We start from the raw sequence: 12823 nt of genomic DNA, 5'->3' as shown, positions 1-12823 counted from the left end.
TTAATGATTTTCTGTAAAAGATGGCTTTCTGAATATGGTTTGGTCTGAGATAGATGGACAGAAGTAATGTTCCTATCTACAACTCCTACATTCTTAACTTAATATCTGTATTTTAGACAGCTGGTCAGGACACTAAGGCAAGTGTCTGCGCCTCCTTTATAGTCCGTGAGAAGAGGCAGGTACTTCAGACAGCAATTCAACCTGTGGGCACCAGGAAGCTGCTGGAGGTGGTGGAATTGTCTTCTGGAGTCTCTGCCTCTTCTCAAGAATTGTGGAAAACACATGGCTCAGGTGCTGAAGCAGTGGTGTCTGGTTGGGACGCCTCATGGTATGCTGCATGGCCTACAGTTTTTGCCTCAAAAGGTTTTGCCTCAAAATCAGTGCCAGGTTGTCCGGAATTAACTGAGGAAACGGCCTTTTGCTAAGAGAAGCAACCTAAAAAAACTTGTTTCAAGTATCAGTTAAGATATTGTTTTCTTCTCAGGAAGAACCTTTTGTGATGGTAGCGGAGAACATACTTGGGCAACCAAAACGATATAAAGGGTTTTCCATTGATGTCCTGGATGCACTTGCCAAGAATCTGGGCTTCAAGTATGAGATATATCAAGCTCCTGACGGCAAATATGGACAGCAGCTCCAGAACAGCTCCTGGAATGGCATGATTGGAGAACTCATTAACAAGGTACACAGAGGAGAAGCTGCATAAAAAAAAACCCAAACAAACAAAAAAAAAAAAACAGCGAAGCTCTTCGGAGTAGGGTGTCAAAGCTTTATAAGGGTGTTGCTTAAATTCTCCATTTCCTCCATTCCATATTACAAGGGAATGAACTAGGATGAAAGCACCAGTGAAGAATGCTTCTGGTTTGAGTGTGGTGTAAACTGTAACCGTATACAGGATAGGAACTAAGGAGTCTGTTGTTCTATTTACTCCCAACTGTTCTCAATGTAAATTATATCAGTGTAAATCTCTGTGTTTACCCAGCTGAAAGAAGAGAGGATATGTATGTGTGCGTGAGTGAATGACTATAGAAAATAGAGAAAAATTAATTTATTCTTAAAATATAAATTACTATTATTTTAATTTTTGTCGTTATATCTTTGCTACTTTGTAGGTGTAACTTTATTTGGGGTCACTTTGTGGCAATGTGTTTGATAATGATCAACCGTTTGACTCTAAACCAAGAAAAGCTGTCCCTAGTAACATACCATACAGAAGTGTCTTGAAGGACCAGAATTTAAACTGATCTCAAGATTATTCGTTCATTTAAAACAGAGAGGACCAAATTTCTTTCCGTAATTACAGTCTTGCAAATCAGGAATAAGTTAATTGAACTCCACTGAAGTAAATGGGGAAAGCGCGTAGCTTAGAATCTCCCAGAGAGTTAAATTAGAGTGTGTTTTGTTCGTGTTCTCTCTGTCTGACATGGGACAAATGTTAATCAAGAAGGAGAATCAAAGGAATTAATATTCCATGTTGCTGCCCTTTGTAGAAAAGGTTACTCTTCTGCAGTGGAGTTATTACTGAACGTGAAAGCTGTCTCGTTATCTAGTAAATAGGCGGCTCAGTATCTGGTAAGTAGATGTTTAGGAAGAAATAGAAGCAATTAAAGCAGATGGGTATATGGTAATGGGACATTTTTGGTTGGTGGTAGGAAATATAAAGAATTTTCAACCTATTTTACAATGACACAAGCTGTTTGAATTTCATTGATTTGAAAATGCGGTAAGAAATCCTGTTAGGTTCCTTTGAAAATTGCTTTCTTTGAAGAAACGAAGTATCTATTGTGATACTTTTTTAGTTATGGTATTTCTGCTACTAGCTCTTCCACTGACGCCGAAGGATTTCAAAGCAGACCTCCCTCACCTAGCATACGCTTTACTTTGCCCACAAAATGTCGAAACAGAAAAGAAAAAGCACACTTTATTTTTTTGAAGGTAGCTGGTTTTATTAAGGTAGAAAAATATTCAAAATCTAACTGCAGCTCTTGAAAAGCTTGGGGCGCCTTATTTATTAACTCCTGTTTTATCTTTCATGAAGTTTGGATACTCTTCAAGGACCCTCCATGGGTAAAACCTACACTTTTTTAAATATTGAGGTCAAAGAATTTTCAGGAGCGAAGTTGCCTTTGGTCCATTCTTCCAGTTACTAGTTTTTGCAGTCGCTTTATTCATTGTAAATAAAACCCAAACTAAATCTTCCCCCTAGCTGTCATATGAGATCCCTTCATGAATACGGGAAGTTGGCAGCTCTGCAGGGAGAACAAGAAACCTTGCTATCAAATCCACAAGCTGAAGAAATGGTGTTTCTTTTTTATTCCTTACAGTGCAGCAGGTTAATACGGTTTGGAGTTTTAGGCATCCTTTGGAAAACAAGTGAGGGATAAAGGTTAAATAAGTTGCACTTGTTCCAGAGAGGAGTCAGGGTGAGGCTTTTTGTTCCAGAGCACGTTGACAGGTTGTTTTACCACTGTGCTTCAGACCAGTGCAGTTACCTAATGTTAATGATTCTGGTTTTATTTTTAGACGGTTTATTTAAATTTGTCTAAACGTGTTAATTTAAGGAAAGAAACGCATGGAGTCACTTGGTTCTTAAAAAAGTTTCTCCTTAAGGCTTACGCTGGCCAAATTCCTGGTGAAAGGAAGAGATGTGACCTGTCGCTTTTGTCTCGCAGAGAGCAGACCTGGCCATCTCGGCCATCACCATAACACCAGAACGAGAGAGCGTGGTGGACTTCAGCAAGCGCTACATGGACTATTCCGTGGGGATATTAATCAAAAAGCCTGAAGAGAAAATCAACATCTTCTCTCTCTTTGCTCCTTTCGACTTTGCGGTGTGGGCTTGCATTGCTGCCGCCATCCCCATTGTCGGGGTCTTGATATTTGTCTTGAACCGGATCCAGGCAGTCAGGGCGCAGAACGCTTCCCAGCAGAGCCCCTCTGCTTCCTCCAGCCTCCACAGTGCCATCTGGGTCGTGTACGGCGCCTTCGTTCAGCAAGGTACCCTCTCTCTTTTGAACACGCTGACGGACGTTCAGGAATGTTCTGCCTGGGGTAAAGCAGCTCAGGACCTTGTTAGTCTTGGCCAGCATGGTCTAAAGGTGAAAGAGGAGGCTCATACGGGGAGGTAATATGTCTCATTAGCCCAGCTGATGAAAAATGGGAAGAGGTGGGTAAGTTTGGGGCGAGGGGGGTGCGTTCTGGTTTTCTGTCTCTCCGTAAGTCCAGAAAAACTCGTAGCAGGCTTCTCCACTTTGGGAAAATTAGCACGTAATAATAAAGTACAGAGGTGCTTGGGGCAGAATTAAACCACTTCGCCACCTCTGAAACTAGCGCCTTTTCTAGTTTAAATTTAAAATTTAAATTAAATTTAAACATTTAAATGTTTTATTTTAAGCATTTAGATTAAATTTAAGCATTTAAATGCTTTCATTTAAACATTTAAACATTTAAATTGAATTTAAGCATTTAAATGTTTGAATTTAAGCATTTAAATATTTAAATTTAAGCATTTAGATTAAATTTAAGCATTTAAATGTTTAAATTTAAACATTTAAGTTAAATTTAAACATTTAAATGCTTTAATTCAAACGTTCAGATTAAATTTAAGCATTTAAATGTTTTCGTTTAAACATTTAAATTGAATTTAAGCATTTAAATGTTCGAATTTAAGCATTTAAATGTTTAAATTTAACTTAAATGTTGAAATTTAAACATTTAAATGTTTAAATTTAAACATTTATATTAAATTTAAACATTTAAATGTTTGAATTCAAACATTTAAGTTAAATTTAAACATTTATATTAAATTTAAACATTTAAATGTTTGAATTTAAACATTTAAGTTAAATTTAAACATTTAAATTTAAACATTTAAGTTAAATTTAAACATTTATATTAAATTTAAACATTTAAATGTTTGAATTTAAACATTTAAGTTAAATTTGAACATTTAAATGTTTTAATTTAAACGTCTAATTTTAAACATTTAAATGTTTAAATTTAATTTGAGGAAATTTATATGTTTTTGAACTCATGTGAGACAGTTTATCTTTCGTTTCTTTGAACTGAACAGGAAAATGACTTGTAGTCACGTAACTAACTTTACACTTAGGAATCTCTAGGCGTAGGACTAATCCTACTGAATTCAGTAAGATTGCTACCATTAAGATTACTTTTGTAAAGGATTGCAAACTCTGCCCACACCGTTGTTGCCCCGTATCGATAATTTTAGTACTATTCTTGGGAGGCAGGTTCTGTTGAAGGCTAACTATGGGTATGTTGTTAACTTTTTTCTACGTTTTTTTTTTTTTTTTATCATTGTGATTGCGAGCTTATAAAGCTTCAGCTGGAAAATCCTTACTGTTGCTATGAAACTTGGTCCCTCATCTCATTTAGGTGGCATCCTTGATGAGTTTAAATACAGTAGGATACAATCAGCACAAACATACACTGAAGTGACTAGCACCAGCTGTATGGTGAGGTTTGGTCTCCAACAATGCTCAAGCATAACTGTGCTTGAAGCCAGCTGGAAGGAAATCTTCGTGTTGTTTGAAATGCTGTAGAGTGACAAGTAATGACACTAATGCTTCAGTCTTTCCAGATTTAAATACAGCACAGATAGAACACAAACCATTGGACAGTTCTGTGGGGTTTTTTCCAAATCTAAAATGGTCATTGAAAGCAGAATATTATATATCCTGAATATTGTGATGATTTAATTCCTGTATGTTAGTCATACTTCACCATTACACTTTATTTATTTAGGATATTTTTCACGTTCTGTAGATTTGATCTTCAATAATTCCCAAGGGAAATATTTTGAAAGATGATTTTCTAGAGCAGTATTCAGGGCAAGAGGTTGACGGGAGAAAATGTGAATTACCAGTTTTAACAGAATCCATGTTTTTCTTATAGTGAAAGGGTGGTCTGGAGGGGAAGCAGAAATACGGAGGGGCAGCTCCAACGAAGTTTAACATAACAGGGCACACGGAGGGTGATCGTAGATGGAAGCTACTGAGGGACCCTCATTTCCTCTGTTCGTGTGTAGGGAGTGAATCTACTGTCAACTCCGTGGCCATGCGCATCGTAATGGGAAGCTGGTGGCTCTTCACCCTTATCGTGTGCTCTTCCTACACAGCCAACTTAGCAGCGTTTCTCACAGTATCAAGGATGGATAATCCCATAAGGTAAGAGCCTCTTCTTAACGCGAGGCTGGAAACCTGGATTTCACAGAAAGGTATTATCCATTTGAGCACTCATTCTTGCAAGAAGGAGATAACTCTCTAACAAAATACTTTGCTTATTTGCAGTAGCTGCTTTTCTCTTCTCTCCCCTCTTCACCTTCACTCCAGCAACTCCCAAGCAGTTTTGACAGGTGCACGGAGAGGACAATGGCACTTTAATTGTGTATTTTTTCCAGAAGACAGGTCTTTCGTGTTTACATGAATTTTGCTTAACTACAGCTCTCGCTGCTTCAGCTGTCGTTATTTCTTTGTTGAACATCAGAGGGACTGCCACCTCTAGGGAACTATATAACATTTCACTTCCCACTTTCAAAGTGTAGGTTTATGTTATGTTATATATTATATATTTGTAAATGTATAAATGGCCAGATTCAGTGGCGTTATTTGGAGAAAAAGCTTCTTCTCAAGGAGGAAAAGATAACTGAACCTGACTCCAGGATAATAGATGTAATACAGCAGTTGTTTTATTAAATTTATATCTAATTCTCTACAGTTGTGTTGGCAATATTGTGATGATAAATTACAGCTTCAGTAACAAACCCAATTTATCTTGCACCTTTGACTTCTTTCCCCTGCCGTTTGCCTACTAATCCATACCCAACGAGAATATTTCCAATAAACCAAGACTCTGAGCAGCTCCAGAGAACTGCTGGTTGTTTAGTGACAATTTGTGTGCGTGTGTAATTTGGTTTTCTTCAGAAAATTTAAAAGCTAAAGAAAATTTAAAAGCTAAAGAATGTTTTCATTTGTTCTCTTAAAACACAAACAAAATTTCCACCTTCGTGCCGGCATGGTGTGGTGGGAGGGCCGTTGATCTTCTGCAGTCGGTGCTGACAGGACCAGAGCCTGGTGTCTCATGTTTGAGGGGATGGCTATGGAGTGGAGAGGTGGCCAGAGGACAGGCAGCGTGACACAGGCTCCCCTCCAGGAAAATCCTGAGCCAAGGGGTTTATGTGCTAGAGAGTGAGTGACACAGTTACTCTGTAGGTCTCATTTGGGGTTGCACTGGGAAAACTGGGACTGTAATCTTTGTGCTCAGCTCCTAAAACCGAGGCATTGGCACTTTAGTTGAGGCTGGCACTTGGAGCTGCTTTTGCCTTCTCTGTGGTATCTGCATAGAAGGACATAAATAAGTGCATTTCTCATAAACATGAGTTTAACATTTCCAGTTTTTAACTTGTCATTGCATACTTGCAGATAATGTAATGCTTTGTATGGATATAGTGTTATAATAATAATAGTGCCAAAACCATAAAAAGCTTTGCTTTTAAATTAGTTTTCTGTTAGTTTGGCCAAAACAAGTGTGTTTTAACCATAAAAAAAATAAGAACTGCAAGTAATTTCTGGAAATAGCATGAAAAACTAAATAGAATAAAACTACCGAAGAGTATCTGTGCGGCCTGGCTGTAATGGGAATAAGGTTGTGCTTAATGAATAAATTGCTCTTGAAACCCAAGACAGAAATAGTTACCTAGAAACCTTGAATAATGATCTTTAAAACTTGTGAAAGCTCTCTTCGTGGCAGAAGAAATTGTCCGTTTGGTCTACTGAGCACTTCCCAAAACTCAGCAAAGTTCAGATGAGGACAAAAGTTGGGTGAAATGCAGTGAGGAATGTACAAAAAAAGACACAGGTTTAAGACCAGAACTATGAGTTATTAGAGGCCTTAGAGGCTGAACTATTACAACATGTGCAAGGGGTTTTGAGTCCCCTTGTTAAGATGAAAAGACATTGCTTAGAATCTTGAGGAGAAAGTTATTCGGGTAAAGGAGTTGCTCGGTGTTGTTTCAGGACTTTAGAGCCCAGACACCTTTCTGCTGCTAGAGATGGCCGCTGAAGGATCACAATTAAATGCCTTTCTGTACCGAAGAGTAGTTTCCATTTTCTGGGTTCCCAGTATCACATCTGCTCGTACAAGGGGAGGATGCAGAAGGAAGGCAGCACTCTACTGTGATTTGCAAACGCCAGCAGACTAATTCAGGTGCCAAAACATAAATGTCTAAAGTACTTTAAGTTGCCATAAGGTTCACTGCCTGTGCTCCAGCTGCCTGGCTGTAAGAGAGTTGGGGGGTTCAGCTGGGGAAGAGAAGGCTCCGGGGAGACCTTAGAGCGGCCCCCCGGGGCTGAAAGGGGCTGCGGGAAAGGGGGGAGGGACTCGTCATCAGGGGGTGTAGGATGAGAGGTAACGGCTTTAAACTGAAAGAGGGGAGATTTGGATTAGATCTAAGGAAGAAATTCTCCCCTGTGAGGGGGTGAGGCCCTGGCACAGGCTGCCCAGAGCAGCTGTGGCTGCCCCCTCCCTGGCAGGGCTCAAGGCCAGGTTGGACGGGGCTTTGGGCAACCTGGGCTGGGGGAAGGTGGCCCTGCCCGGGGCAGGGGGGTGGGACTAGAGGGTCTTTAAGGTCCCTTCCAACTCAAATCATTCTGTGATTCCATGATTCTGTAACTGGGACAGTTAAGAGCCTTGCTTGCCTATGGCTGTTTCACAGAGTTTGTAGAATGTCCCTGAGAACCTGCTACTCAGAGGGCAAGAGATCTGGACTAACTCCTCTCACCGAAAACTTCCAGTGCCTTCGGAGAAGGGAGATGGGGTAAAGAAATAGGTTCTCTGGAAACTCTGTTGAGCCTTCATCCATTTCTGAGCTATGATGAAGATATTTTCATGTCCACACTCTTTAGGAGAAACATCTTATAAAATGTTGTGTCAGATTTAGAACAAATATTTTTTCCTGTGAAAGTAGATTACTGCCTTAATAGAATGCATCATGGGCTGGTGTCCCGGCTCCCGGTTCGACTTAGCTTCAAGCATCATATGGAGTGGCTATTTTTGCCTTTCTAAATCTGCCACTCAGCTTGCCCACATTATATCTTCCATGGACCCAGAGAGGGATACTTAGGTGAAATCCCAAAGAGGCACAATGAGTTATAGCTGACAATTTGCTCACCAGCTGAGAACTACCAAATCCATGTGTGTACACTCCAATTGTTAAGAAACCCAACCTCCCATCCTCTTAGTAAATGTGTGCTGTTATCTCTCCCTCCGTAGAGAAGTCATCTGGTGTTCAGTACCGCTGCTGCTAAATTGCCAGCAGGAGAGAAAACAGTATTATGGTGCTGCAGCATCTGTAACAGAGTTCAGATTTTCATTGCAAGACTGATTTTCTTCCCAAGCTCCCTCCAAAATGCCTCATAAAAGTTGTTTCAGCATCAAATTTGGCATGTGTGGTCTGTGACTAGCAGAATAGGAGGATGTTTGATTGAATAACGAGGTGTCAATCAACCCAGTGATCATTACCTCCACAATTTCACTGCAAAACAAGTGTGTCATAAAAATCATAAATGATATTTATTAGAAGGGGCTTGGAGAGACACTGAAGCAAAGTTGAACTGTTGGAAGGCAGATTTTTAGAATTAGTGTGTTAGATGGAAGCCTGCTGCTGAGGGACTAATTTTTTTTATTTTTTTTTTAAGCTGGTAGTGGCAAGTCTCACAAGGCTTTTCCACTCTGCCACGAGTTTCAGGGACTGCCTGTGGCTCGCAGAAGGGTGAAATACCCAGAGCAGGACGCGCAGCACTAAGCAGCTTTGATACCCTGCCTGTATTTCTGTATTTCCTGACAGAGCCTTCCTCAACCCCAAATGGCTTCCCAGGTGCTGTGCTGTCCAGGCGCCCAGATCCCATGAAAAAAATGCCTGTCTTGGAAAGAACAAAAATCCTTCTACTTCAATTTTCCCAAACCCTCAAGGGCTTCGTCAGAAGCGCGATAATGGGGGGGGAGGCACTGGCTCTCTTCTCTGAGACATCTTGCCGTGCTGCCTTGCTCCTCACGACGTGTCCTGTTGCCCATCACTTGTCCCAGTGTGACAGGGCAGCAGAGAGGGTCAGAACGTGGAGTTTGAGACCCACGTCAAAACTTCTGGCCCTTCGAGAGACTGAGAGCAGAAAACGGTGTGAACCTTCCTTGGCTGTCTCCCGTTTTCCAGCCGTTGGTACGTCTGCACTCCTTCACACTTTTAATGCTGTTTTCTCCGAGCCCTCTGGCTAAATCACCTCTTGTGCTCTTCTCAGCTGCTCTCTGCCCCACCTTACACGGAGGGAGAAAAGGCGATGTAGTGGTGGCCTCAGGATTTGGGGAGATTCAGAGGCCGGGCGGCGTGTGGGCAGAGGGGCGAGATGTTCCAAAAGCGAAGGCGTTTCTTGTAAATGTGCTGATGGCGACCACTCTGGAGCTCAGGCTAGGGAGCCACGTTCCATGTTCTAACTTTGTAAATGAGCCATTCTTAATTTTTATTTTTAAATAGAAATCTAGGTAATGTTTAGAGCCTGTGCCAATCCTTGACAAACTTGTTTAAACCCAAATGATTTACATTTATTTTAATATTTGCCTTCAGAACTGTATGCAGCTGGGATGTTTTCTAATGGGTCAGTTTGCCAAGTAAGGGCTGAATTACCACGTGTGAGTTTGCTCTTTCTTTTGTCCTATTACATTTTCACACAGCCCTTGGATCTGCTGTCTGACCTTCCATTTGTAATTATGAGTTTAATTAGCAGTGACCTAACTTCCAGCTTCATTTCTTGTTAACAAGCGGACTGCATGTAGTTCAGTAGCTGCACAGATATTCTGAAACTCAAGCTTAGGAGAGCTTGTGTGACAAGAGGTTAGGAGTCACGCAGGAAAAATAGGACATAAAATTAGGCTATTTGCCATTTCAAGAGAGTCGAAATCTGAGATTTTATCAAATCAATCCTTAACATTTGCATGTGCTCTGGATGTTTTTGAGAGGCATCCGTGTATATACATTCATGGACTGCGTACAACTGCATGTTACATCTGCTTTTAAGTTCACAGCTGCTGTTTCATCATTTGGGATTTCCTTGTTTGCATTTTAATCCCCAAATTTCATGTGTTTTGGTGACAGCCGAAGATTAACTGCGGTTTAGCTGGGGTGATAGTCTGGCACTTGGAAGACTTGGGTGCAAGTTCTTTTTCTCCCACAAGCTTTGTTTGATCTTGGCAAGCTCAGCCTCCTCTTTATCTCAGTTCCCTTTCTGTATAACGGAGTAACAATTTTTTTTTTCGTATTTTGTATGGCTCATTGTCAGTTTAGCTACTTTAAAGATGATGGCCAGAAATGACCGTATTATAATAGCTCTGCAGGTGTCACAAAAAGATAGATTTTCTGGGTTGCATACAAAACAGAAACAATCTCAAAATATTTTAAAAGCAAATGAGGAAAGTGTTTTGTAGACACCAGCTAGAGGGAAATGAACAAAGGTTTCATCTGCTGTAGTTAAGTGGATTTGATAGGGTTGGTAGCCAGAACCTCACAGGAACCACTCTGTATTTGCAGTGATATTTGCCTTGAAATTCTTTGTGTTTGAAAACAGCCTTTCTCTTGTTAATATCATATGTGGCTTTCTAAATATTTCATTGGATTTTCTTTTGTTCTGTTTAATTTGTACTGTGTTTTGCAGCGTCTGTGCAGCACCGCGGGCACGCTGGCAGGAGGCATGTATGAATGAGCATGATAAAAAATAATTATTGTGATTATTATTTAAGGCCTGTGAGCAAAAGCTTCAATAATTAAATAATTAGATTAAGTCCATCCATAAAAATGAAGGCTAAAAAAGAGTGTAAGAAAGATGCAAGTGAATGAGTAAGGGCAAAATCTCAATATTTATTTTTTTTTCTTTCCAGAACATTCTCTCTTTAGACCACATGGAAGAAATTTTGTGGGAAGTGCTCTGCAGCCTGGGCAGCAGCACTCGAGGGCAGAGCTTGCCTACCATTTGCCTTCAGGCACCGTTCAGAATGAGACCCGGTGCTCTTGCCAGTGCTAGGACACCCGCTGTCTTTATTTTTTCATTTCACGTTCATTAATAGTGTTGCCCAATGGGTGCTTCTGGGAAACCCAGGGCTTCACAGGGTCTGGAGCCTTTTAAAAAGCTCTCTGAATGTTGGCCGTTCAACCATGGTTTAAAATGGATCCTAATTACTTCTGTAATTGAGCAAGTGGGCGAGCATCTAAGTGCAAATATTTCCCAAGGACATTTTCCTGGGAAAATCAAGAATGCATAGCTGAAAAATCAAGCTTGCATTCCAGCTCTCCAGTTGCCAGTATAAAAACGTGGCATATCTTGGAGATCAATGGCAAACCCAGAGATTTGTGATTCCACACTCACTTCAACTCTACTTTTACGACATGTTATAGCATCTCCTCATTTGTTCTTGCTACTGAGAAGTTCTGTGGCTTAAGTGGGTTGAGGCATTAACATTCAGATGCGCACACAGTTTAGAGAAGAAAATGATTTGGATGTGAGGTTAGCAAAATCTACCATCTGTGCAGGTAATAAAATGATTTTTTTTATTATTATTATTTTTTTCTTAGGCTTTGGAAGGGTGAAAATCTAGCAAAGGCACCAACCCTCATGACAGCCCATCAAAACGTACAAGGATTGGTTCAGATCTGAGATTTCCTATGCAGTCTCTTCTTCTCAGCTCAGATTTTCTCGTATTTTTTAAGTCAGGTTTTCTCATATTAGCATAGTTGTTCACTGGCTTTCCATAGAATAGAGCTGCTGTATGCTTTCTGCATACTTTAAGTCTCATTGGTCCCTGACTTCAACCTGCTTTGTTGTAGTATGTGGTTTCTTTTTATTACAAGGATAGTACCTATGGCTTTTTTTGTTGGGTTTTATTTTCTATTTGACTCCTAAGGGATAAACAATACAAAATGCAGTAATAGAAGATTTTTTTTTCCCAATAGGATATTTATATTTCTGTTGTTTTTCTCTAAACAAGCTGATTTAATGTCTTATATGAACTGATAATAAAATCTAATATAACAGGATATTAAAAAGGCAAAATAATGATTACTGTAGCAATTCAAACAGAAATGGCCTTAAAGCTTCAGACATTTCCTAACTGTAAAGACTACCTCGACCCATCATTTTTTAAGGACAAAAAGAGGAGTAAGAAGAAAAACTTAATGGTGAGTTTTGGTTTGGAAATGTATTCTGGGTGAGGAACAACCATTAAAGCAGGCTGGCCAGCGTGCTCGAGTATTTGCGCTTCACTCCTGCCAATAGCATTAATATTTTTTCCACTGTATCAGGTAGATATTTATTTGACCTACGACGCGAAATTCCCTAACTGCTTTTGGCATGTTAATATACAATTCCATGAGTTTGTCTGCTGGCTGTGTTTGCTGTTCTTTTGGACAGACAGATACTGTTACGTGCCCCTATGGTATATATCTTTGTCAGAAGAGTATTTCACAGAATCACAGAATCGTCTAGGCTGGAAAGGACCCTGGAGATCATCCGGTCCAACCGTTCTCCTAGCACAGTTCCCACCTACAGCATGTCCTTAAGCTCTAAATCGACCCTACTCGTGAACCCCTCCAGGGATGGCGACTCCACCACCTCCCTGGGCAGCCCAGTCCAACGCCCAACAACCCCTTCTGGAAAGAAATCCTTCCTAATATCTAGTCTGAACTTTCCCTGGTGCAACTTGAGGCCATAAAACATATTTAAACAAAGACCCTCGAAGGGGGAAGCCAGGCAGAACCTGAAAATAT

General features: G+C 40.3%; 1 protein-coding gene across 7 annotated transcripts in view; it reads left to right on the top strand.

Moving 5' to 3' along the window:
• Positions 1 to 12823, top strand: part of GRID1 (glutamate ionotropic receptor delta type subunit 1) — a 528159-nt gene that overhangs the window by 471408 nt on the left and 43928 nt on the right. For all 7 annotated transcript variants that reach the window (XM_074924306.1, XM_074924305.1, XM_074924304.1 and 4 more), the window contains 3 exons: positions 485 to 682; positions 2673 to 2997; positions 5048 to 5186. In XM_074924306.1, coding sequence (XP_074780407.1) covers positions 485 to 682; positions 2673 to 2997; positions 5048 to 5186 — 662 coding nt within the window. The remainder of the gene's footprint in view (positions 1 to 484; positions 683 to 2672; positions 2998 to 5047; positions 5187 to 12823) is intronic.

Source organism: Athene noctua, chromosome 21 (genome assembly GCF_965140245.1).
Source record: "Athene noctua chromosome 21, bAthNoc1.hap1.1, whole genome shotgun sequence".
Taxonomy (NCBI): Eukaryota; Metazoa; Chordata; class Aves; order Strigiformes; family Strigidae; genus Athene; species Athene noctua.
The sequence above is the reverse complement of the archived record's forward strand: the minus strand, read 5'-3'. Positions and strand labels throughout refer to the sequence as shown.